Source organism: Mastacembelus armatus, chromosome 15, assembly GCF_900324485.2.
Source record: "Mastacembelus armatus chromosome 15, fMasArm1.2, whole genome shotgun sequence".
In the NCBI taxonomy this organism is placed as follows: Eukaryota; Metazoa; Chordata; class Actinopteri; order Synbranchiformes; family Mastacembelidae; genus Mastacembelus; species Mastacembelus armatus.
Window position 1 is genome coordinate 21792501 of NC_046647.1, and position 27326 is coordinate 21819826.

Here is a 27326-nt window from a genome sequence, read left to right on the forward strand (position 1 = left end):
CGGGGCATGACGGGTAATCCTTAGGAATCCCGAGCCCCCCCTCCCAACTCCTTGTCACGTCCTGCGTGCTGACGTCACAGACCTTAATCTATGGACCCACACGTGGAGTGACAGAAGGTGTTTCATACCTGGGGAGTACTCTGGCACTTCCCTTAAGTAGTAGTACTACGAAATACTGCGTTACAGTAAAAATTATGAATTCAAACCTTACTGCAGTAAAACTATATGACTGTAGTCAGGTACTCAGGTACTCACTGAACTCATATTGTATCAGATACTCAGAGTATTGACGAGTACTCAAATAATGTGCTTGCTGGAGGTCTAGTTTATGGTTTCATCTGCTAATTATTTTCTCAGTTAATCCCAGGAACCAATGAGAATTACCCACAATGCCCAAACCTCAGATTTATTCCAATAAATCAAAATAATTACAAATAAAAACACCAACAGCCATTTAATATCAGATGTCATAACATTCATTTCATAATGACTACAGTTGTCAAATACACACAGTACAGTAAATAGTAAATGTTTCTCTCTGAGCTGTAGAGCAGCAGGAGTATAAAGTGAATGAAAGTACACAGTTCTCAAACCAAAACCAAACTATAGTGAAATCAACTCCTGCTGTTTCCTCCTGCTCCTTGTCCCTTTTGTTGTCTACTCAGACAGTAAACACGTCAGTCTGCAGGACCCTTACCTCGTGATGAAGTATTTTTGCAACTGAACACTTCGACCACATTAAGCTGAATGAAGGTGTCACAATGTTCCTGTTTCTCACATTGTGTCCATGCTGATGAGAATCTGACTGACATGATGTGTGTGCAGGAGAGTCACAACTGAGAGACAAGAGCAGGCGGGCAGCAGGGGGCAGCAGGGTCCAGACCACAGTGGGGTCAAGACCACAATGGGATCCATCTTCACCTGCCAGTGCTGTCGGCTCAGAGTGATTCATGGTTCTTTGCAGGGTTTGGGAGAGTTCTTAAAAACACAAACTTCAGTGAAAGTTTCATGTGACATTTATGACAGCGAGTGCAGATGACTAGGTCCACTTCCCCTCTGACAAAAAACAAACAAACAAAAAAACACAAAATGAATAAACGTGGTTAAATTTTGCACAAAAAAAATCACAGTGTTTAAAAATACAATAACGGTGAAGGGACAACCACTGAAACAAGATGAAGTAAAACAAAATAGTCACTGAAAAAGATGAATGAAATGCTAAAAATGTAAATAAAAACACTAGCCACCTGACTGACAGCTGATAATCAGCTGACGCTGTAGTTGCCTAGCAACAGGATCACATCCTCCTTCTCAGTTATTAACGAGTTAATTGAATTGTTGTGTTTCCTCTCAGCTCAGTTGTCTCTTTAGCAGCTCGTTAGCAACAACTCTTTATTCACAGACTCCACTGATGAGATAATGTCACAGAAAATGAGGATGAGGAGGAGGAAGATACAGGGAAGGAGAAAGAGGAGTCCAAGACTTTGGTTTATGATCTCCTGAGAATTCCTCACAGTTTCTAATGGATCTTTATAGTTACATCAGTGTTATGGTCACTGACACCAACATCAGAGCTCACAGTCCAGCCCCAATGTCACTTCCATCTCTTTGTAAAAACTTGTTCAGCCGCCTCAGAATGAAAACAGGTGGAAACATTTCTCAGGCTTCTCATCAAATCTCATTTAGGGGGTTACGTGTTTTCACCTGAGCAATCAAGAGCTTCCTGTCATCCCACCAATCACAGAGCAGCTGTTGAGCAGATTATTGTCTCCCTGCAGAGCAGAAAGACGATGACAATGTCCAGCTGCTGCTCAACAATGTAGACCCCCCTCCGCCTCTGATATGGGAGTAATGGGAGCAATGGGAACAATGGGAGGTATGGAGAACATGTCCCAGCAGCTGCTGGTGTCTCTCTGACAAAGCAAGAGAGAAAAACTGTTGAGAAGACGATGAGGGAAGCAGAACATGTTGAACTCACAGTGAAATGGTTTTATTGACTATCAAGTGAGTATTAGTCACCAAGATCAGGTGGGAGGATGGACTCATTTAATCAAGAACTGTTCTCAGGTATTTGTATTAGTAGTAATTGTAGTCCAGTAAAAAATACAAGATTTGTGTCTGGAATATAGTCCAAGTATGAAGCAGCAGAAAGTGGAAATACTCCAGTAAAGTACAAATACTTCAGAAGTGCAGTAGCTGAGTGAATCTCCAGCTGCAGAGGTGGAAGTCAACTGACGTGTGTGTTCGAGACTAAATCTGAAAGCAGAAACTATCCACCGGAGGGGGAACAGGTGAGCAGGTGGTCAGGTGACTGAGGAGGAGAATGAGGCGTGGCTGAATGAACATGACGTGTCATTGGTGCTGCAGCTGTTGAAGACGATGAAGAGGAGAAGAACATGGAGGTCTTAGTCTGTCCACTGATATCAGACCAGACGTTCAGGTTGTCAGTGCAGCTCTGTGCTCAGCTCTGTCTTTTTCTCACATCTTTGCTGTAGAAATCTGACAATGAACACGTTTGTTCCTAGAAAACAGAACAGATGAGAAATGAATGATGATGAGTCCAAAAGTGTTTCTCCACCTGTACAGGTGTGTGTCTGTCTAAAGTCTGTCCCATCAGGCCAGGTTGTCTCATAAAGTAAAAATAAAACACTTTATTTATGAAGTGCTTTTAAAGGCAGTGACAATGAGAGCATACAGTGCTGTTGCTGTTGCTTTTAAAATCTTAAACCTGTGACTCTTTGTCTTTGGAGGTCAGAGGTCAAAGGTCACACACTTGGTTTGTCAATGTGTGTGTGGGGGGAGGGTGAAGGAGGTAGGGAAGAAAGGCAGAAGGTAGGAGACAAATGACAGAAGGAAGCAGTAAAGGAAACAAGGAGAATTAAAAAAAATAATATATATTAATATAATTAATAATAATATGTGCTAATATTAGTTATGTAATATATATATATATATTAATATTCTAAAGAAGGGAATAAGGACATAAGAACACAAAGGAATAATAATAGAGGAAATATGTGACTTGTGAATCTTCTATTTAAACTCTCAGAGTTAAAGTGGAGTGTGGGGGGGGGGTGCTCAGCTGCTGCAGTGAGGAAGGGGTCAAGGCTGCCCCCCTTCCATTCTTTTTTCGTGGATAAACTGAGATACTGTGGGGCAGGTGGTTTGACAGTTTAGGGCACAGAGGAATCCCACAGCTGCTCCTGCTACATTTCATCCAGCAGGTTAGACCCTCATCAACAGCCCCACCGCCACCCCTGGTCATCGCCCGCCACTGGGCAACCGCCAGACACAGCTCAAAATTAGCTTCCAAATACTGTCACAGAAAAGTCCTGTTTGAGTTGAAGATCCCCCCAACCAGAAAACTAAAGCAGACTGGTGGGGATCCTGAAACCAGCAGCCGGAAACACAAGAATTGTAACGAGGTGAAAAATCCCACATCAGATTGACTGACAGGTTACTGGTCACTGGTTACTGCAGGGTGTTTAGTGGAGGAGAGGTGGATCATGATTAGGTTCTGATGGTGATAAATATCCTGTAGGTTGGTGAGGGTCTTTTAGGTGGACGTGATGTAGGGCTCCTGTAGTTAGTCTGTGTGGTCACTCCAGAGGTTCTATAGGTGCATTAATAGACTCTAGTGGTCATCAACAGGCTTTATTGGTCCTAAAGCAGATCTTAGGGATCATGCAGGAAGTTCTGGTGGGCCTTTAAAACAGCCAATGGTGGTGCCACAAATTTAGAAAAGGAGTGAAAACATAAAAAGTCCCAGGATGTTTTCACTAAATCCTAGTGTACAGTCTGCAGGCCAACTGTCTCTGAGCTTCTTTCCTCTCACTTGAAAACATTTTTAAAAAACGTACCTTGTTTCAGGTGAGGACGAGTCTCAGCCTGCCAGGACGTGAGGCGTCTCCTGATCTGAAGTCAGATCTGATCAGTTACAGAAGCTTTTTTAACAAAGAGACATGCAGGAACACGAGCAGATGCTCCTGCCAACACGCTTGGCCTGCAGGGAGCCGATCTGGGACCAGATAGAGGAGGGAGTCCTGGTAGGGTTTGGACGAGCGAGGTTGTCAACACAAGGATTCAGAGAGAACGAGAAAAACACTTTCTGCGGGCAAAGAAATGTCAGGGAGAATCAGCAGGAATTTTTCAGAGTTACACAGGTTCATGATGTTTCCAGGAAGAAAACAATGACACTCATATTCCTGCTGGTGTCTTGTTAACATCCAGCTAACATCTTATTAACATTTAGTTAACATCTTGTTAATGTCCAGCTAACATCTTGTTAACATTCAGCTAACATCTCGTTAACATCGAGCTAACATCTCGTTAACATCCAGCTAACATCTCGTTAACATCCAGCTAACATCTTATTAACATTTAGTTAACATCTCGTTAACATTCAGCTAACATCTCGTTAACATTCAGCTAACATCTCGTTAACATCCAGCTAACATCTTGTTAACATTCAGCTAACATCTCGTTAACATCCAGTTAACATGTCGTTAACATTTAGTTAACATCTTGTTAATGTCCAGCTAACATCTTATTAACATTTAGTTAACATCTCGTTAACATTCAGCTAACATCTCGTTAACATTCAGCTAACATCTCGTTAACATCCAGCTAACATCTTGTTAACATTCAGCTAACATCTCGTTAACATCCAGTTAACATGTCGTTAACATTTAGTTAACATCTTGTTAATGTCCAGTTAACATCTTGTTAACATTTAGCTAACATCTCGTTAACATCCAGCTAACATCTCGTTAACATTCAGCTAACATCTCGTTAACATCCAGCTAACATCTTGTTAACATTCAGCTAACATCTCGTTAACATCCAGTTAACATCTTGTTAACATCCAGCTAACATCTCGTTAACATCCAGCTAACATCTTATTAACATTTAGTTAACATCTTGTTAATGTCCAGCTAACATCTTGTTAATGTCCAGCTAACATCTTGTTAACATCCAGCTAACATCTTGTTAACGTCCAGCTAACATCTTGTTAACATTTAGTTAACATCTTGTTAACGTTCAGCTAATGTCCTTGTTAACAATATCTGTTCCTTTTAGAGTCTCACTTTCTTTATCTCAGACCCATCTCTGGGTCCTGGTTGTTTTGACTCAGACCTGTCTCTGGGTCCTGTTTGTTTTGACTCAGGTTTGTTTCTGTCTCTTGGATGTCTTGACTCGTCTGTCTCGTCACTGTTTGGACTCAGATCACTGATCTGCTACCGTCTTTTTCCAGTTGGAGTCTGATTAGTTTTCCCCTGTTAAGTATAAATACGGAACATTAATGCTTTTATGGTTTGCATCTAAAACTGTGCAATATTAATTTCCAACACATTTATGCATAAAACGCCTTAATCTGTGTTTGCGAAGGAACAGGAGTTCTCAGTGAGGCAGCACTTCATTAGATCATAAAGTGTGACTGTGAACAACACTAAGACAACAGGATAAAGAACATCGACTGGGACTGTTTCATGTTTCTGGACTTTGGCTTCAAACGTACTTGGACTCCAGTGACGCCATGTTCGCAACATCACACAGTTTTTCCTTTAACTGTGAAAGTGTTCAAAGTGACACCGACAGTGTTTATGAATCCAGTCAGCACTTATTAACACCTGAGTGCCTGGTGCAGTGCAGACAAACACACTGAGCTCTGGTTTAATTTAACACCACAGTTCTCTGACGACCAGCTCCTCCTCCAGTGGGTATGTCGGGTCAGAGCCTGTGGAGAGGGAGTGTGCTAAATGAGGAGGGGAGTCTGCAAACACAAACACTCCTTACAATAAGCTGCAGCGTGTGGATGTGGTGAAGGGCAGCTGAATATTAAAGAGCAGCAGAGCAGGAAACTCATCTAAAGGTAAGAACTGCTGTGAGACACATTACGTTAGTTAAAGAAACTTCAGTATCTCTGCCTGTCACTACATGAGAAACAACATTTTCATCAGATTTTAAGGAATCCTACTTATTCAATCTCATGTCAGCAGCCTGAATGTAAGGATGGAGTCACACTTTGAGGCCTAAGCTGGAAAAAACCAATGTGTAGTTTCTGTTCACCTTAAAATCTCAAATTGTCTGAACTCTTCTCCCTCCGGGATAAATCCAGCAGCCTGGACAGATTCCAGGCAGGTTTCAGGAGGGGTTAAGGATAATTCACTTGTCTCCTTAGGCTCAGGATGGTTTTTGAGCGTTTTCATGTAAACTCTTTGTTTTGGAAGCTGATGTGACTGCACAGACCCTGGTAATTATGGAAACTCGCATCTGACATGACTCTGGTGTTTGTTCGTCCAAATGTTGGATTTTTGCGGACTAGCATTCAGATTTCTGTTTCTCCCTCACAGAAAAACTACTCTAGAGAAGAAACACATTTTAAAGGTTCTGCAACCTAGAACCAAGATGTTTTTACTTGGGAGGAAATATCAAAACCATGATTTCATACAACACAAGCTGGTCTGAGTGGATCTGTGTGGCTCTGAAGTTCATTTTTACACTGGAGTGGCTCTAGCAACAGTGGAAGCAGCTCTTCTGACACTTCTCATTTCAGAGGAACAGGGAACAGGGAGGAGAGTCACTGTGAGCACTGCAGGGATCAGACGCTCGCTCGGCTTCAGTGGTCTGTAAAAAAATCACTCCATAAATACCAACTCTGCAAAATAAAAGCTCTGGGCACAAGCAGGATGTGTCTGGTCTTTCAGAGAGTTCAGTTTGTGTCAGGTTAGAAAAAAATCCTCTTTTTCCTTTAAAAACTGCCATCTGCTGAGTCCTCAGAGTCTCTGTCTGACTGATGGAGCTGCTGCAGCTTCTCCATCTCTGTGGGACTTCTGAAGCTCTGTCAAATCTGGGTTCTTGTCTGCTCCCAGACCCAGGCCCAACTCCAGGAAGAGTCCTGCTGGTTCCAGATGTTTTCCATTTCCCAGTGACTGAGGCCCCTGTGCTCCTGGGAACAGCTTTAGACCAGGTTTTATCTCCTGGTCCTGGTCTATGGCTCAGCACAGTCTGTCCAATTAGATCAGTCTGTCACAGGTGGCCTCCAGGCAGCTGAAAGAAAGCCAGAGAGTTCCTGGCTCAAAGACATCAGGTGTGAGCAGCAGGTGACTCTGTGCTCCCGTCCAGTGTGAAATCAGTGTCATGTCCAGCCGAAGCTTAAATCGTTAGTGTGGTTGTCATACACTGGTTGATGTCATCCATTGCAATCCAGGAATACAGGCTCTGTGGTAACCACAGAGTAGATGAAAGCTTCAGCTGTTAGATGTGGATGTGTGCTGCCTCTGACCTTTGACCTCTGCTGCAGGCGGTGCACCTCAATTTTAACAAAGTGATGAAACGTGAAACCCTGACGTGAAGTGAGTGACTGCTGGAGCTGACGAAATGCTCAGAAACATCACACAGCTGGGAGTCCGAATACGCAGCCTGCTCCCGTCTATGGTGACTGGCCTCATCCTCCTCCTCTGTTGCCATGGCAGCGACTGACCCCTGCAGGGCGGAGTCACTGCTCCTGTAAGTGGATTATTCTGGAGGCTTCGAGTCCGACCTGTCAGATCTGAGAGCTGCTGGAACCTAAAGACAAAAACAACAGATGCTTTAAAGGTTTTCTTCTTCTTCGTCTTCCTCCTCCTCCTCGTCCTCGTCCTCCTTCCACCAGCCAGGAACAAATAAATTCAGAAGTTCGGAAACAGAAAGAAAAAGTAGTTACTCTTTCATTTACGGTCATGTTTGAGGCTACACAACCTCCAAACCCTCCTTCACTTCAGTGTTTATGCTGATTTCCTTCAGACTGCTGCTGTGCCTTCACCTCATTTCTATGAAAATCAATTCGCAGCAGCAGAAAATCGTGTGATGAATGATAACGTAGAATATTTTTAAGTGTAGGGCTGAATATTGGTATTGATGAAAAATCCATCAGCTGAGACAAGAGCAAACAGATTCACAGTTTTCACTCATTCCAGGCTTCTCCACTCAGGCCTTTATGAGCAAAATGAAAATATGCAGAGAAGCTGAATGACTTTGACTTTGGACGCTTCAGATTTCTGTCTGTCACAATGTTACCACAGGTTTTTTATGTGCAAAGCAAACATGTGCATGAAAACCACTTTTTCACCACAGGCTGTGTCGTCACAGAGCAGCTGTCATAGGTTTTATATCAGCTCAGAAACACAACTGTGTGTTAACTGAGGGGACTTGATTCAAGTTTAGGTTCAGCTTGAGGTTACAGCAGAAAATGCACGTAAAGTCCTCAGAGGGCTGTCTGAGGGTTCAGACCTGGTTTTGGAGTCCAGGCAGGAACCTGCTTCAGGCTAGAGTTTAGTTGGTGTTGACATTAGGGCTAGAGACTGAACATGCATCGTGTCAGTGAATGTCCTCATAGCTATATAAAGACCAGCCTGCGTGTGTCTTAATGTTGGAGCATTAAATTGGCCATCTGTTGCCATCCTTTCTAAACACACACACACTCCCCTCATTCTTCTGTTTCTGAACGAAAAGCGTGTGTGTGCTCTGGAATGTGACTGAGGAACTCGGTACTCGGTCACACTCAGTAATCCAGGCATGTCAGTTCCTGTCTTTGCGGAGGTTGTGTTTGTGGCTGTAATCTCTGGAAAAATGATCCTGCTCACTGCTTCCCGCCGCCGCCTGCCAGTCGATGTGTGCACAGAGCAAACTGAGGGTCTGTCACTACAGCAACAGGCTGAACAGACCGAAGCTCAGAGCAGGGAGACGAAGCAAACACGGCACGTGAAGAGATCCAACTGTGGAAACCAGGAGGAGATCTGAGGAAAAACCTGCAGACGGAGATCGCGGGAAGAAAAACCTCCAACCGGAAGCAGCAGGTTGTGGACAGGTAGGAACAGGAAGCTGGAAACACCACAGATCACATGATTTAAACTCCTCCACAGCAGGTCCAGGTGCTCAGACTCTTGTGGGTCATATTTAAAGGAACAGTGAAGACGTGGCCCTGTTTTCTCCAGGAGACCCATCACACAGATGTGTCTAGCCTAGCTTAGCACAAACACAGGAAGGAGGGGGAAAGATACCAAGTCTGACCAAGTCCGTGGTTGATCAGTTCTCACTGGAAATGATCAAACTGATCTTTCCTGCAGCTGTTTACACAGGTTCAGTGTTTCCAGAGGCACCAAACCAAAAGCTCCAGAATCCTTTAGAAACCGTTGTTCACATTCAGCCGACGGCACCGTCAGTCACAACAATAACAGAGCAGACTATACCAGACCATGGGCTGACCACAGACACAGGTCCACGAGGCTGTGAACACGAGCAGTCACATGACATGTCAGCAGAAATCTGATTGGATGATTAACGACAGATCCCAGGTCAGTTTTCTATGCTCATCCCTGACATGGTTTGTAAATGATCAGGCTGGTTCCACATCAACTCTAAAACATTTCACTCATACAGAGAAACATGAAAGAGATGTTGAACGATCGAGCGTGGTTAGTCTTTGGTTGCATGCTCATTGCTGGCAGCAGCACCCTGACTGGACTCATTACAAAGTGCAGTCTAAAGCTCCAGAGTCTCTACAGGTGGACTCAAATTCAGTTAAAGCTCAGAGGCAAACAGGAAGTAGTGGACACACCTGAGCGAGGTGAAGGTGTGTTGTGGAGTGAAGTTGATCATTCATTCATCCTGTTTGCACGTCAGAGAGGACACTGTGCTGCTTTACTGTTTAGTCTTTTTCAGCACATTATTATCTGAGAAACAAAGAGTTAAACCTGGAGTCAGGCTCTGTCCAACACAGGACAAATGGATTTCTCAGTTTGACTGGACCGTCACTGAACACGTGAATCTCGCTGAGCTTAATAACCAGATGATGTCGACACAGATGCAGCTCATTAAGCTGATTCAAAACTGAACACAAACCAGCCTGAAATCACAAACTGAGGTCAGATTCTTCAGTTTAATGGCTGTTGCTCTGCAGCGCCCCCCTCAGGACAGACTGGAAGAACATATAAACACCAAAAACCTGTGCAGCTTTCTACAGAAGATTAGAAATGTGACATGACACTGGAAGGATTTAACCTTAGTTGTACTGATGGAGAAATAGGAGTCTGAAATCCTTCTGATTATTTCAGACAGCACCCATCACATATCTTTCATAAAAGTTTGGACTTTTTTCATCCTTGGACTTCACTAACATGTCAGAGTCAAACCTTGGACTTTTTCCTGCTCTACATTTATCTGATAACTTTAGTTCCTTTTCAGAACCAGATGGATCCAACAAAATACAGACTGATCATCAAACTTTATTGATCCCTAATATCAGATCCATTCATGTGAAATGGGCCATTCTGCACAATGAGTACTTTTACTTTGGATACTTCAAGTACATTTGGATGATGGTACTTTACTGGGAACAGAGGATTTTTATGATGTGAATTTTATACTGTTACTGCGGTAAAGTATCAGAAAACAATGCAAAGAAACAAGGGGGCATCTGGGAAATGTAGTGTCTGACACTTGGTGGTTAGAAACCTCTTCGTCCTCCTGTGTCGGTTCCTGGAAGCCTGTGACAGATCGAGCTGCAGACTCACTGAAACGTGAGGACAGCTCTCTCCAGGCCAGCAGCCAGCACACCCCCAAACACCTGAGTCAGTCCATCTGACAGACAGACACGTTGACCGACCAATAGGCTGTCAGGTCACTGCATGGACATTTCTGATGTTCAGATGGAATCATTTGTACAACACAAGTCAAAAGGTGAGAAGAAACAATTGGAATGACAGGAACATGAGTTTGCACATAAAAAAAAAAAAAAAAAAAAAATCTGTTTCTCTGATACCAAGAAGTCACAGCTAAAAATATAAAGATCACTGTCACTGCCCAGTCCACATTCAGAACACAGCCCTTAGCTCTGCTCTCTGACTTTCTGTTGTGATTCTGTGGTCTCATCTACCACCTGAGAATCCTGCAGTGTCACTCAAGCCCGGCAGGACTGTCACCTGTCAGGGGTCAGCAGTGTCAGCACATCAAAGACCGTCAGCTCAGAGACTGACGCCCGATCAGGTTTCATGTGTTTGATCTGTGGACGAGGTGATCAGAGACCTGAAGACGCGTCTTTAAAAAGCTCTGATGCGTCACTGAGTCCAACTAAGACCTGCAGAGTTCACACAGGGACAAAGATCAGGTCTGAGCTCTGGTTTCATACCAGCTCATAAAAAGAGTCAGATTTTCACTCCAGTGTGTAAACAGCTCTTTGTCACTGTGCCTGTTTGGGTACTGAATGTGAGTAAGGTACTAGCTTTTAAAAGTACTAATGATTAGATCAACACATGATACCTGTACAGTTAATGAAAATACAGCTGCTAATTGTTCTGGGACACTTTACTCTGAAAGGATGTGTTTAGACCACAAACAGGAAGTAGGAAAAAAAAAAAAGAGGATGTGTCTGGTTGAACATCTGTAAACGACTGATCCTGGACCAGCAGCAGAAGCAGCTCTGATTTATTGGTTTCACACCTGGTTCAGACCTTTGATCAGGACGCTGACAGCTCGAGACGCTGCCGTCTCCATGTCACCTTTCAGAAGGGGTTTATCTGTTACCTCCTGTCTCTTCTGTTTCAGGTCATCCTCGCTGCAGCCGACATGTCTGTTCGCAGAGCTGCAGCCGCCCTGTTGCTGCAGAGCTGCTGCCTCGTCCTCGTCCTGCCCTCAACAGGTCAAGGTAGGGTCAGATCCAGGCACTGGAACCAAACCTCTCCCTGCAAGCAGCTGATTTGAGGCTGCTGGGCTTCAGGCACAATTTAAATATTAGAACAAAGACAAATCTGAAAACATCCACCACATCTTCATCCACATCTAATTATCAATAAATCAGTAAATGGTTTTTAGAGTTCTGGTGCAGGAAGGATTTCAGTGTCGCCTTATACGTAGTTAAAAACTATCACCAATGAAAATTAGACAGTTGAATGAGGACTAAACATTTTCCAACTCCACAGCCTGCTGAGCTTCACTTCAGATGCTTTTATTGTGAAGCATTTAGTCATTTATTCATTATCTACTCCAGGACGGGGGGACTGGAGCCAATCCCAGCATGCAGTGGGTGACAGGCGGGTCCCCCCTGGACAGATCAACAGCCAATCACAGGGCCGACACACAGAGACAGACACACACATTCACACCTACGGGCAATTTAGAGTCACCAACCAACAAACCTGCATGTGTTTGGACTGTGGGAGGAGAAAATCCACACAGGGACAACATGCAGACTCCATACAGAAAGGCCCCAGGTCCACCGGGGTCCAGACCCACAACCTGCTGCTGGGAGGAGACAGTGCTAAACCAGTGTTAGCTTAGTGTACCACCACGCTGCCGTGCTGTCCATTGCAGAAAAGCAAAAACCACAAGTCAGCGAACACCTGAGAAGTGCTAAGTGCTAAAACTGCCACTTGCTTCTACAGAGATTAGATGTCAGGTTCTCTGTAGGTGGAACGAGTCAGTGTTGGCTCCAGTTTTTAAATTCAGACAATTCAGAGAAATTCAGGGCTTAAGAACCGTTAAAGCTATAACACTAAGGGAAACAAACTCCATTTCCAGAAATGCAGCAAATACAAAACCACATAGAGAGAAACACTCCAGACTGACGACAGTGTCACATCGTCCATCACACTTTCTGCCCTGAAACCTTTATTCAGTTTCCACATGTGGACCATTTAGATTTCTTATATCCGGTTAGTTCATCCAGATAATAGTGTGTAGAATGAGATAAGATAGACAAGATACACCTGCAATGTCCATAAACAGTAAAGATTTCTAACGAAAACATAGACCCACATTAACAGATTTCAGAGTGTCACACATCATCTGGTACCTCCATCCACAGCCGATCATTGAACTGCAGCAGAGCAGGCTGTAAAACTGGATCTGGATCCACTGAAACCAACACGCTAAGACTTCGCACCGTTCCAGTTTTAGCACGTAGCGTCACACCAATCAGGAACCCTCTCCTCAAAAACACCTGCTGGAGGTGATTGGCTCTGATTGGACGGTTAACGAGAGGAGCAGGTGTTGCCCTTGACCTGGCCAATCAGAGAGCAGCAGCCCAGGGAGGCAGGAGCAGTCACTGTGTTTGTAGGAAGCTGAGGGCCCAAATGATCAGACCTGCTCCTCTCTGACCCTGTTTCTTTCTTATTACCGTGATCTGTGTCCTGGAAAACCTGAAAATGTTTAATGCAGATTAACAGGAAGCACTGGATTTGAGTTTTTGTTTTTTAATAACCTCGCTAAAGTTGTTTTCACTTTGTACTTATGGGACATTGGGTATGGACTGATGTGCAAAAATGACTTTTATGCAGTTTTCAGATTAAATCTTCACCAGAACAGAATGAAGTGCTCTGAATAATTTCAGTATTTCTAATAAAAGGTGAGTTATTTAGTGAAATACACAGAAGAGACACTGTCCACACACACAGACACACACACACACACACGTATTTCTATCGGTGTGTCCTGCAGGTAACCAGAACTAACTGAACAAACCCTGAAGTGATTCGATCACCTTGTGATGAACAGGTGATTTTATCGAGTTCAGACCCAATTGAGAAAATCAAACTGTCGCTCAGAAATAAATTAAAACCAAAATCAAATAGTAAAAAACTCCAAAGACACTTTTTAATCTGCTTATATTCAGGGTCAGTGGCCCCAGGGCCCACATATCTCTGTTGACATCAGAGCCTATAAACAGCGGCTGTGACAAGGCCTGATGGATGGGTGGCTCACTGAGCGCGCTCAGAGGCGCTCGGCAGGTTATTGTTCTCCGCTAATCTGGGCTCTCCCAGCTGTCAGATTAACCCCGCGCTCACCGTCTCTTCTCACATAACACTTAGCACCTCCCAGCTGTTGTTCCAGTCATGTGATGCTCAGCCGGCGTCCCTGAACCATCCAGGAGCTGCCGAGCTGAGGACGAGCCTGTTTTCGCTCTGAAAACAATCCTTCCCGATTTCGGCCAACACTCAATCCACTTCAGCTTCATCTCACCTGCGCTGAGAAGTCAGAGGTCAAGTCTGTGGCAGATTCCCGCACCATCTGATCCACAGGAAAGAAAATAAATCAGAAAACAGCTATGATAAAAATCTAATAGTCAACCAGACAGAAACTAAGACACAGGTCGTTAAAAAGAATCAACATCAGAGTCAATAATCCACATTATGATCTGAGATCTCTGTCACCAGTGTAGGATCAGGACTCCTGTGTGTAACCTGACAGGTGAAAAGTCCTTCATCGCTGCAGCTCCTTGGAGCAAACTAGTGACTGATGAAGTCGAGCTCTCAGAGCCGCTCCGCTGTGGACTCTGTAGGCTGAACGATGTTCACAGACGATTTAGCAAGAAGATCAACCTGAAACTGTAGAAGTGAGACAGGACCACGCCTTTGCCTGGAAGTCCCCGAGTTTTATTGTTTTACTAGAACCATTTGCAGCAGCAGTGGGTCATCACCAGCTGTCTCAGAGAGACGCCAAATAGCACGTCGCCGAGCGCCCGTCGGAGGTCAGGGGTCACAGTATCTGCAGCTAATGTGTCACCAGAGACCTGAAACAGCTGAGACACAGACATGCAGGGAGGCTTGTTGCTTTAAAGCTTTTCATTCTCTGCCGTTTGTCGCTGCCAACGTCGTGGTGGCAGCACGTTAAACAGTCCACACATGCCTCTGACCAGCAGTGTTTGCAGTTCCTCTTGGGGAGGACCCTGAGGAATGTGTTCTGGGTCTGCCCAGGGGCCTCCCTTGACCTCTGTTCAGATTGCTTAACCATCTCTTCTGCTTTAAATCAACATCTAGTTTAATAAAAACCAACAGGGCGTTGCAGCATCTGCTGTAACCTCCACATCACACAGACTGGGGGTCCAAGTTTTTTTAAACCTGACTCTTATTTTGGCAGCTTCCTGCTTCTGATGTGTCCTGTTTCTCTTCCACAGGAAGTGACTGCAGGTGCAACATCACCAACAGCCGTTGTGACGAGTTCGGGGTCTGCAGGTGAGACATCTATCAATTATACACCGATCAATAACACCAGTTATCTATCGATCAATATCTCTGTTACTCCACCTGACATCACATTACTGAGGTTTGAAACATACCATGTTCCAGCTGCGTCCATGTGTGTTTTATTGTGACAGTGTTTTCCTGTGTATGGAAGCCAGGATGGGTCATAATCCCTTTGCTTTTCAAACTGGCCCATCATTTTACTCCAACCCGTCTCTGACTGGCCCCTGACTTGACTTGGACTCATCCCTGACTGACCACAGGCACATAAAAACACAAACACTGGAACATTCCTGTGGAGGAAAGTTTTGGTTTTTCCAGGCCTCTTTAGCCTTTGAAGGCGTCACATTGTGCGTCTGTGTTTATTTGCTGTTCTGTTCATAAATTCATGACAAATAATCGTGGTATGACACTTTGTTTGGGGGCGGGGTTAATGAGCGTCAGACAGCTTGTTCATTTGTTTGTTTTGTGTGTGTTTACAGATGTGACCCAGGCTGGGACGGCGAACAGTGCGAGCGGTGCGTGTTGATGCCCGGTTGTGTCCACGGGTCCTGTCAGCAGCCATGGCAGTGCAGCTGCGAACCCGGCTGGGGGGGGCGCTTTTGTGACAAAGGTGAGACAGGTTTGTTAAGTTTGGGAGAATTTTTAACTTTGTACTTTCTAGGAAACCTTCAAGGTCCATGGTGGGTTGATGGCCAAAGCTGTCAATGCCACCTTGGACTTAATTCCTGTTTCAATCAGTGTGTCAAGGGCTGGAGCCCCCAATTTGGATCCTGTTCCTGTCTGTCAGCGGGTGTCTACCTCCAGGGCCACCCACCAAAATGTCTGCTTCCTATAAGAGCCCTTGTTTCCAGCTCTCCTTAGGGTCCACCCTCCAGAACTGTCCCAGCTTGCCCTTCAGAGTGGCTTTGGCTTCCAGCCTGCCTCCAACGTTGTCCACCAGAATGACCTCAAGGTTCCTATTTGTTGTTGAGGTTGCTATTCGGATGACCCCTGATTATGCTCGCCTTCACGGTCAACCTCCAGAACCACCCAAGCTTTCAGGCTGCCCCTGGACCCTGACACTGCTTCCCTGTCTGCATCGTGGTGGGCCTCTCCAGGCTCTGCCTCCCAGCCCTCCCTCCCACCCTCTGTCTACCCTGGGATATAGTTTGGACTTTACTTTCTTGGATCACTTGGAAACTTCTGGCTTTTGGAAACTTTGAGACAGGGTCGGACTCTTATGTTGTTTGTGTCTGGTTAGTCTATGCGTACATTAGTGTATGTTTAAATTTTTCTTCTCGGATATTCAGTATCACTAGAAAACGCTATGATGATGTTTCTCTGCAGTTCTAGATACAGAGATGGTTCTAGATGCATGTCTCAGACCAGTTCTTCTTGTGTCAGACCAGCTTTTAATGTTTTCGACCTGTATTTCATGTTTCAGACCTGTTCGTATGCTCAGAGCAGCAGCCCTGCCAGAATGGAGCCACCTGTGTGATGGAGGACAGCGGTGAATACACCTGTCTGTGTCCTGTAGGTTTCCATGGAAGAAACTGTCAGCTGAAGACTGGACCGTGTCATCAGAGGAGGTCTGGACACGTGATCGGCATGTAGACCTGTAAACCCTGGAAAATGGTCAACTATCAACACATTCATGTAAAATGCATAGAACCCTTGTCTCTCCTGTTTTGTGTGCAGGTCTCCCTGTAAAAATGGGGGTCTATGTGAGGATGCTGATGGTTTTGCGGAAGCGCTGACGTGTCGCTGTCTGGCAGGCTTCACAGGGCTGCGTTGTGAGATTGACCTGGACGACTGTCTGATGAAGCCGTGCGCTAATGGTGCAACCTGCCTGGATGGTGTCAACCGCTTCTCGTGCATCTGCCCGGCTGGCTTCACTGGGCGTTTCTGCACCGTCAACGTGGACGACTGCGCCAGCCGGCCTTGCCTCAATTCCGGCCGCTGCCTCGACCGGGCCGGAGGCTTCCACTGCGTCTGTCGGCCCGGTTTCACCGGAGTCGCATGTGAGACGGTGCTGAGAAGCGACAACAGCCACGAGTCCAGCTGGGCGACGCTGGGCTGGGAAGGAGGTCAGGGCAAAGACGTATTGGCCATCACGGGTAAAAACCAGAGGACCACCAGTGACAGTACTCATGGTGACCGACGGTTTACGGTGACGGTGAGTGAGCGCAGTCCCACCGGCATATCGAAGGTCCAACTCATTGTCCTGTTGGTGCTGGCTGGGCTGACGCTGGGCATAGTGGTGCTGACCACCACCGTCGTGTTGCAGGGCCACTGCAGGGATTGTGGACACGCCCCCTGCTGGTCATCGTCAACATCACCATCACAGCGTGGACACAGAGCACCACAGGGTGAGTGTCAGATCAACTTCCTGAATGCAGCAGAACCAGAGAAGAAGAAACTGAACACAGAGGGTCATATAGACTGAGCGGATGACTGTGCACAGGAATGTGCTGCTGGCAGAGGTTAGACGTCATGGAGCCATGTTTCCTCTGTGGTCCAGTCCAGGGATCCAGGACGACCTGCTGCAGATCTAGGAATCCAGGTTCAGCATCTTGGCTCAGGTCTGACAGAGCTGTGCAGAGTAGAGGGGTGCTGGTTCTGACCCTCATGTTCCTCATCCTCTTCACTTCCTCTGAGATCAGTTCCAAGCCCATAGGTTTATCGTATGACAAATCAGGTTGTAAATACTACAGTACCCATGATCCTGCTGTCCCAGTTGGAAAGGAAGATTTTGTTGGTGCAGCGAGCAGGATGTGGTTCTGTCAGAACTGACCCAGAACTTCAGAATGAACCACTGAAGCTGCAGATCCATCTGTCATCTCATGTGACAGAATGTTAAGCTCTGTGATTGGATATTTCTGCCAAAATGCACACTGGGAATCGTAGTTAACATCTGGCAGTTTTATGTCCACACAGTTTTTGGAGAGTTTCGTGTTCCCCTCCACTCTACAACTCTCCTGACCCAAATATTAATAACAAATTCTGTAGATTTACATGTTGTTTAGTTCTTTGTGAATTACTCATTACCAAATATATTTAGTCATGTGTAACCCATATAGCATATAAAATAGGAACTATTATTTGATGACGATGTTTAATGGTCATTTATGGTCAGAGTGAAGAGGAACCACTTCATTACTTCTCATCAGATGCACAGTAAATGTTTGATTTAGGAACTGTTGTCATTACTGTGCAGCCGTGAGGTCAAATCAACGAAACAGTGTGAGCGCTCTGAGCCAATAGCAGTTTTTATATTCCCCAGTGAGTTTTAGATGCTGCTGAAGTCAGTGTTCCCTCTGTGCACTTGTCACTGTGCGTGGTGATAAATCTGCGTCGAAACCTAATTTATTATGTGTGTGTGAGAAGGTCGGATGTTTTTATATCTAACTGTGCAATAAAGTCATGAATGACGAGCTCTGAAATGTGTCAGCACCTGTTCTTCACAAAGCCTGTAAGTTAAAGACAGAAGGTCTGAGATCAGATCTAGAGACCCCTCCAGGAGCCTGGTCCTGAGACCAAAGCAATCTATTTATCCGTCATGACAAGGCAGTGCAGCTTTGTCTTTACTGGTCCCTATTCAGGACAGAAGTGATGCTTTTATGAAAATGAAGTGTTCTTAAGACTTAAGGCCACGATTATTTTGGGCGTCAATAATGTTTTTGGAGTAAATACATAGAATGACCGTGGACCAGTATGAATTCAGCTGCAAACCACAAATAAGTCTGTCTCTGACATGTTTTTCCACACAGAATTGAGCTGGTATGAAGTTAACGCCTTTAACCGGCTTAATAATGTTATATTGGTTTTGGCAGAGGTCTGCTGGAGCAAGTCCACATCAGCAGCCACATGTGCAGCAGGATCCACAGTACAAACCCTGAGCGTTAACTCTGGTGTTGAGGCTGCCGCATATTTTGTGTTAGTACATTGATGAGACCTGGGGAAATCAAACCATGTTCATCAATGACTTCACTACATTTACTATTTACATATGACTGACTGAGGCGTCTGGGCGTGTGGATGATTCCACCATATGTTGTGCATGTACACTGACTGCTAACAGTCCCACGGTGCAGAGCAGGTATCGGGGTTTGGTCCTGTTGTTCATCCTGTTCAACACACTGGGCAAACACCAGGATTTACCGAAAAGACGAATCAGTGGTCGTTTCTTACGAAGCTGTAAACACTTTTATTATTGTGACATCAGAGCAGCAGAAGAAACCAACAGAGCCATTCATCGGAAACAGGTACCACTCGTTAAGGCACCATTCACAAACGATTTAGAAGTTGTAACGTGATTAATATAGTTGCTGACATGTTTACTGATGCTCTATAGATCAGTTATATGCCATTATTAAAAACAACACATAGGGGAACCAGGAGATCAGTGGTCAAGTGTCCAGTGGAGATGTTTTCCTCATAAATAAAATAAAGAGATAAAAAATGCCATGCTGGGGGAGGCTTTTCCACTGCCTGGCAACCCAAAAGTGATTGATATATATATATTACCCACTAATAAAGCCAATAATTTCAGCTTAGACTTACACTAGGACTAAACTTTATTCATCCACAAACGTTTATAAACGTTTTATAAATGCAGCCTGATGGGAGAGTAGTACGGAAACACAGTGTCTCCCTGCTGAATAAACGCCTGACACTTTGTGTGTTAAGGTTCTGTGGCGCCACACACACTGTGCTAGACTGTGTACAGGTGCAGAGCATGTGATATCAGGTGATCTGACAACCCAGAGAAGTGCGGTGCAGAGAAACAAGTGGGAACATTCAGGAACAGAAGTAAAAAGTGAAAATTGTTTAACAGAAAGTGGGTGTGTTTGTGGGAGGAATCACATTTCAGTCTCAGCCAATAAGTTCTCACCTAGACCTGATGCCAGCAAGACCATCTGGGGGCTGGAGTCTGTAGGATTAAAGAATGACACGTTTAGAGCTTTACACCAGATTTAAAGGACTACACCATCAAGAAACCACCAATCCTGTTACGTCACATCCTGCTGATCACTTTCCAAATCATTGGTCAGTTTTTAGATTTACTTCCAATAGCCAGTGGGTTCTGACAGTCGCTTTACAAAACAACTAGCAGAGAGAAGATACGTCATACTCAGTGTTTCCTTATCTATTTTCCAAAAAATGAAGTTTAAAAGAATTGTATGAAAAGTCATTGCTCCCTGCCAAGAAATAGTCCAGTACATACGCACCCATAACAGCAAAAATATGTTTTTTTACATATGATGTTCACCTGTCGATGACAGCTGCAGATCTGTCATTGATATACAGGGAGCGTAACACTATATGCTGACGATACTCTGCTATATTTTCCAAATAAAAACTGCTAGAACTAAGTGCAGAGTTAGTTTCATCTGATGTCCACTGGTACCACTCTCAAGTCTCCACAGTAAATATGGTTAGCTTAACGTACCATAAAGCAACAAGGAAAAACAGCTGCCCCCTCCCCTATTTCCTGTCTTTAAGCTAAGCTAACCAGCTGGTTGCTGTAGTTTCATATTTACTGTGCGGACATGAGAGCAGCATTGATTCTCAAAAGGGCGAACTCTTCTTTTAAAAGAAACCAATCTAAAAACTGATTTGGAAAGTGTTTGAGTACATACATGTAAAAACAAGTTTCAGTGATTTCAGTCATTCAAAGAAACTCCTAGTTTTCTCTCACAGGCCCATCCAAACCACACATTCAATTCCATGACAAAATTCAATTCAGCTCAGCTCAGAGCAGCTTCCAGTGGAGTTTCAATAAAACCACTCATTTGAAGACAGTGATGTACATATTCTAGACAGGAAAGACAGGTGGTTTGAGAGAAGGGTCAGAGAAGCCATATATATCCAAGTGGAAAAACCCTCCTTTAACAGAGGTGGAGTGTCAGACATAACCTGTCTTCAATCTACCAGGCTGCCCTTTCATCTGTTCAGGAAATTAAGGAACACATCAAATGTCTCCCAGGGAGGACGCACTGTTGGTGAATCAGAGGGGTCACATGAGTCCACTATTAGATCCTAGCGACCATCACAAGAAGCTCACTTCCATTGTTCAGCTAATGAGCCTATTCAGGCCAGGTGTGACGTGAAACCAACTCAGGAGTGTGGGTCTAACGACTCTCACCTGATTTACATAGCTCACCTAAGGAGCCTAAGGGACTAGGGGTAGAGTGAAACCAACCTGAAGGATAAATATGAGTTTCCTACCAGCTTTCCCTCAGACTGACGAAGACGCTTGGATCATGACTCAGCTTCTATATATCTTTAATATGTATGATCAGGAAAAGGAATATGAATGAACTGGGATTAGATAAAGAACTGGTAAACCAGATTTACAGGTAGACCTCGACTATACAGAACACCACATCTCCTACTGTCACAGAGGACATCTAACACCACAGAACCAGGCCAATACTGGGCCTGACAGGGACAGAACAAGTATAATACTGTATCAGCTGGAACAGAATCAGTCTAATGATGGATCCAACTGGGACTGACCCAGGGAAAAAGTGAACCATGTGTGACTGTATTGGTAGGACTATAACCAGGACCCAGAGAACCAGTATCAGGTCTTCACCAGCAGAGCCAGTAGGATCAACTGGATTAGTAAACACAGTGAACTAGTTCTGTACTAGTTTTGTGTAGTATAAACCAGTCTTGCTGTCACTGGGAATCAGTATATGGGGTAAACTGAAGGTCAGAACAGAATGTGGGGGGCAGTCTAAGAGAGTTTCGGGGGGGGGGGGGGGGGGGGGGGGGGGATTCAGCCCTTACTGCTGTGGGGGAGCCAGGTAGGGGGCTGGTACTTGTCTCTGATTGGCTGGTGCTTGTCTCTGATTGGTTGGAACTTGTCTCTGATTGGCAGCCGGGAACCACTGGATGCAGGGCCAGGCTGGTGAGGCGGGGCCTCCCTGTCGTCATCGTCCTCTCCTTCAGACAGCAGGTCACAGATCTGCTGCTGGAGTTCTGGACTGATGTCGTTCTCGGCCAGTACCAGGATCTGCAGACTGGTCGGGTAGTTCTCCACCATGTCCAAAAACACCTGGGCACGAGAGGCCAACAGCTGTGGATGCCAGCACTTTCATTCAAAACACCAAAGCAAAGTTTATTCAAACAGTAAAACAGAGCTGCTGGTTCTACTGAGGGTGATCTGGGCTTTCACCTGTTTTCCCCCAGAAACATTTCAGGTAACGTTCGTATTTCTCTGACCATGAACACACAAAATGTACCTGTGGACGTCCACACAGGTGAGACCTTGGTCAGTAAACGTGTTCTGTCAGAGTGTTTAAAACACTAAGCCACTGTCATTTATTCGTGAATCGCCTGTGACAGATTCATTTTTGGTGTTAGAAAACATGTCAGAGGGAAAAGATTTTAAACTTGAGCATCACTTATTTAAAAACACAAATAAAATGTCCAGAAAAGTTAATAAGATGCTTTAGAGTTTAGAATATTTTAGAGTTTAGAATATTTTATGACAACTGAAGCACTTCAAAGTAAAATCACGTCACTAAACATCAAATGAAGGTAAATTCAGATTCACCTCAGTCAGGACTAACAATTCTGGTTTTAGGGTCTTGACTAGAATCAGGTTTGAGGTCAGAGCAAAGTTAGACTGCCTATAGTTTTAGATGAGTTGATCCTCAGAAACATGAACATGTCTGTGTTCAGTCCAGATCAATGCCCCCCCCTGCTGGACAAACACAGCAACAACTGACAAACCCAGAGGACCTGAAACTGCCACGGTGACAACGATGAGGATCATTGAGACAAACAGGAGAGTAGCAATAAACAACGTGATTGGTCAACCTGTGCTGACTGATTGGTCAGTCCGGTCCCCTCCAGGTCCAGCACTTCCAGGGTCCTGCTGGACGCCACAGCAACCGCTAACATCCCTGCAATCTGATCACCTGGGCACAACAAGAACCACAACCATCAGGACCTGGACATTAAAATCCAGAACCATCAGATCCAGTGTAAAATTGCAGTAGTAGTTACCCAGCGGGTTGTAGTCCAGGTTGAGCACACGAAGCTGCGAGCTGTGAGCCACAGCGATAGCGAGTCGAGCCCAGCCTTTGGAGCTGATTCCTGGGTTAGCACTCAGAGTCAGCTCCCGGAGACCTGCCCAACCAGACACAACACACCAGCCTATAATGGCCCAAGACCAAAGCCCTGATCTGCATCCAAAACCAAAACCTATGTTTAGCTACATGTGAATTCCCAACACATCTCTGTTCATATGTTTATTTTGTCAGGTGACCTTCGACAGTCATTGTGATTCCATGAGTTTCCTCAAGCCCCCCTATTATTAATATGACAGGATTCATCAGTAGTAGCTTCTCAAATGTGAATATTTGCTGATTAACCACTTTCCTTCAACAGGAAACTGAAACATGAACCTGTTAACTTGGGCTTCACTGCAAATGAGGTCTATTTTACCCAGTGAGCAATCAGTTGATTTTATGGCTGGTTGGTTGCAGCCTCACGCTTCTCTATGGTAACACAACCTTTCTTGGGGTTTTGGGGGCCCTTGGGTGGCTGCTTCTCTTCCTGGCTGGTGATGCAGATTTGTCTGAATGCAGTAGGTGCTCACCTTTGCAGAACATCTGAAACCATTCAAAATGTAGAGGCTGCTGTCATTTCTAACAACTCACATTTCAGCCTGATCCTTGTTTTGTTCCATATCAAAACCTTTTCCAGGTTATTTCATCCTATCTGATTTTTCTGTGCATTGGAGTGGTGAAGACAGGACTTGGTCCTCAGGGTGTACACAAAGAGTTAAATCCTCCAGAATCCTTCATTTGTGGCGACAGCAGCATGTGGACGCCTGAGCTGAAAAATCCAGGTTATCTGAGCCCAAAATAACAAAGTCCCAGGAGACAAAACATCCTCTGAGCTTTGTCGAGTAGCAGTCCACATTCTGCAAACTGCTGGATTTCATGAGACCTTCAGCAGATTAATAAGGCCCTGTGTGGAAATGTCGCTTCTCATACCATCAAATCTGATGCTTCTTATATTCAACTAAATTATTCAGTGGGGTTCGGACTGTGCCGAGGAGGACTCCACTGTTAAATTATTCAGGAGGAACAAAGCAAATGGTTTTTGCGCTTACACCTGCCATGCTCCATGTTTACAATTCTAACCATGGCAACACAAGTCTAGCACATGACAGCAGGAAGTGGAGTAGGGCCCTACTATCCCACATCTGTGGACCTGAGAACTGGTCCAGGTGCTAGAGTGGTACTAGGTACCTGTAGTGTTGTTGCTAGTGTGGTAACTACACTGTAATGCCAATTACAATTGAGTTTTTAGGGCAGGTTCCTGCACTCTCCTAGAAGATCAGGTGTTGGTTTTTTTTGCTTCTGTTCAGCCCAAATTAGAAAAACGTCTTTTTGCTTTAATTTGACCACATATTTTTCTTTTTTAATTAGAATCGCGAGGAAAGGAGGAAAATAAAAGTTTTTTAGAGGTTCAGGTGTTTTCTAGAAACTCTAGAGTTTTCTGGAGGGTCAGGTGTTTTTCAGAAACTCAGGTGTTTTTTTAGAGGTTCCTGTGTGTTACCATGTTATTAGTGTTTTCGTGTGGTTGCAACACTTTTTTAGCACCTGTCACTGTAACATCACACCTCAAGCACAATATCTTTGCAAGTCAAATCTAGACCAAGTGCTCTCTGGGTTTTTTTCAGGTGTCTGCTACCTGACTTTGCTCCGTCAGGTGGCAGCATCCCACAGATCAGACTCAGCGCCTCATCTCCGAGCATGCAGTCTCCCAGATCCAGACAGACCAGTGCTGGGTGGGTTGACAGGGCCACGTTCAGGGTCACCAGGCCGGCATCCAACAGGGGGCTGCCATGGAGACTGCAGGGGACAGGGAGAGACTTACAAACCAATCAGAAAGTATCTTGCATGGTGCCCAGAGGATGAACCCTAATGGTTCAGATGACCCTCCTGACCTTTCCTGGAGGAAAGCAAGGTCACCTGAACCATTAGGATTTGCGAGCATGGTCTGTGAGAGAGCAATTAATAAATAATTCAAAGCCTTCGGTCTGCTTGTCTACTCACAACAGGGTCTGCAGGGACCGGTTGGTCTTCAGGGCATCGGCCAGGTGTCGTGTCCGGCTGATACTGGAGACGACACCCAGGTTGAGGTTGAGCTGAACGAGCGAGTGCGACTCGGCCACGCTGCGGCAGATGTGTCCAAAATCGCGGTCGGAAAGCTGGCAGCCACGGACGGACAGCAGTCGGACGCTGTCCTCCTTCAGACTCTCACAGATGTCCTGAACCTCGGCCGCCGACAGCAGCTCCCCTGTGATCTGGATGGAGGCCGGCAGCATCCTGGACAGGACTGGGAGCACTGGAACACCTCTACTGGTGGAAAAAGGTACTGAATTGATTTCTTTCCAGCTGCAGTTTCTGTAGCTCACATCAACTTTAACCTGCAAAACTGACACTTGATGGAAGCACTAAAATCTTTTCAAGTGAAAACTAAAGTAAAAGTATTTGGACTTAAGGATTTATTTTGCCTTTTATACACATTTTGTATTTATCACGTTAAACTTAAAGGTAATCAGTCTCCCTGATTTTTGCTTTAACGTTGTTCGTTTAATGTGCAAAAATAAATAAGCTCAGAATTTTGCAGTCATCCTGTTCCTGTTCTTAAAATACTGTTGATATGAGAAAACCATATAGAACTAAACTGGCTTCTTTAATTTGTTGATTTATTTTGAAAATCCAATAACTGTTTTAATTGTTATATGTTAAGTTTCTCTGGTTTCAGCTTCTTAAATATGAGGAATTATTTTCTTTGGCCAAGGTGAAGTTAAAAAGAGTCTCTTTAGCTTTTGAGTCCTGGAGTCTGGAATGACCGAAAAATGATGAATCAATCAATACAAACAGAATAAGACATGAATTTCATCCATATCAATATTCAATATAAAAACTATTATCAAATCAGCCTTTGCTGTACTTCAATGCTAACATGGTCACATCAGCATGCTAACGTTCAGGCCTACTCTATTGATCCATACTGTGATCAGTCAACTGCTGATATAAGATCAATCAGCTCTAATCACGGATTGATAGAAAACTAATTACAGTATAAAACATTCGTAGAAGTTTGAGAAGAGCAGTTGTTGATCAGCTTTCTCTCTGTGATCAATAGTTTCAGCTTGTCCTTGTTCAGACCATAAAAAACTGATTAATGGCTGATCAGAAGGTGCTGATCAGGTTTGGATTCGTTTCATGTGTCAATCACTGATATAAAAAAATCTAACCCGAACTAATCAATAATTATTTAATCAAAAGTATTGATGAGGAGGACTCTGCTGCTCTGACTGTAAGTGATCAGCTAATCAAACGGATCAAATGATTAATAATGACGTTATTGAGAAGATCAATTAACCTGATAAATGATCGATCAGCTCACGCTTGGAGGATCGGGACTGTCACACGCTGATGTCATCATTCTCCGCAGGCCACGCGCCGATTTTGATCCACCGCGGTGGACATCACAGACTATCGATCCGCGTATCGATTGATCAGGTTTGGTCCGTAGCAGACAGCGCGATTTCTGTGTCCTGCGGCTGGGCCGTGGGTCCGTGCGTCGGTCGGTGTGAGCTCCGTGGGTCCCGGTGTGTTTCTGCAGGTGACCGTTACTATGAGACCCAGAGAGCGGAGCGGAGCGGAGCGGAGAGAGGGCTCACTCTGAGCGGTTTGCTGGAACCAAACACAAGAAAAATACAAACAAAAAACCCAGTTTCTTTATATAGAGCAGAATTATTTATCTTTATATTAATGCATCATAACACACTACTCAATAACATGTAGGCTAATATTATATAACAACCCGGTAACAATATGATTATAGATACATGAAAACATTATGACAATATAGTTTTAAGAAAAGAAATTGATTCTGTTCAGCCCAAATTAGAAAAACGTCTTTTTGCTTTAATTTGACCACGGACTTTTCTTTTTTAATTAGAATCGTGATGAAAGGAGGAAAATAATACACACGCACAAAAAATATAGAACAGCTGGTGAATCAGCCTGAATGCTCTGATCGGAGTAATACCTTTGCCTTCATAGACGATCTTTACAGTAATTACGTCAGACATCGTGAAGCCCGGTTTTAGCCATCCGGTCTGTTACATCACGTGGATAAAATAAGCTTATTTAAAGTTAAAGTAGTATCGATTACTAATCTTTATTATTGATTGGTGATCAGAAGCTGCTGATCTACCATGAAGCTTTCACAAACATGATACAACATCCGCTCCGTATTTTCAAAATAAAGCCAAATATGGATGCTGAAAAACCGGAAGAC

At 44.5% G+C, this 27326-nt stretch overlaps 2 protein-coding genes across 5 annotated transcripts; one reads left to right on the top strand and one right to left on the bottom strand.

The window, feature by feature from the left end:
• Positions 1-5797: 5797 nt before the first annotated feature.
• dlk2 (delta-like 2 homolog (Drosophila)) lies at positions 5798-18364 on the top strand. Of its 3 annotated transcripts, none has more exons than XM_026309763.1 (6): positions 5798-5872; positions 11584-11683; positions 14930-14987; positions 15479-15609; positions 16423-16567; positions 16677-18364. In XM_026309763.1, the coding sequence occupies exons 2-6, from the start codon at positions 11605-11607 to the stop codon at positions 17422-17424; spliced, it is 1161 nt and encodes a 386-aa protein (XP_026165548.1). In that variant the 5' UTR covers positions 5798-5872; positions 11584-11604; the 3' UTR covers positions 17425-18364. The 3 variants fall into 3 exon arrangements, with proteins under 3 accessions (XP_026165548.1, XP_026165547.1, XP_026165546.1); XM_026309762.1 differs by lacking the exon at positions 5798-5872 and adding an exon at positions 8720-8848; XM_026309761.1 differs by lacking the exon at positions 5798-5872 and adding an exon at positions 10668-10719.
• Positions 13649-26672, bottom strand: lrrc73 (leucine rich repeat containing 73). Of its 2 annotated transcripts, none has more exons than XM_026309765.2 (8): positions 26403-26672; positions 25064-25366; positions 24699-24859; positions 23001-23123; positions 22812-22912; positions 21777-22044; positions 19873-19911; positions 13649-14043 (listed from the first exon to the last, which is right to left on the bottom strand). In XM_026309765.2, the coding sequence occupies exons 2-8, from the start codon at positions 25333-25335 to the stop codon at positions 14009-14011; spliced, it is 999 nt and encodes a 332-aa protein (XP_026165550.1). In that variant the 5' UTR covers positions 25336-25366; positions 26403-26672; the 3' UTR covers positions 13649-14008. The 2 variants fall into 2 exon arrangements, with proteins under 2 accessions (XP_026165550.1, XP_026165549.1); XM_026309764.2 differs by having other exon boundaries at positions 25064-25369.
• Between the last annotated feature and the right edge of the window lie 654 nt (positions 26673-27326).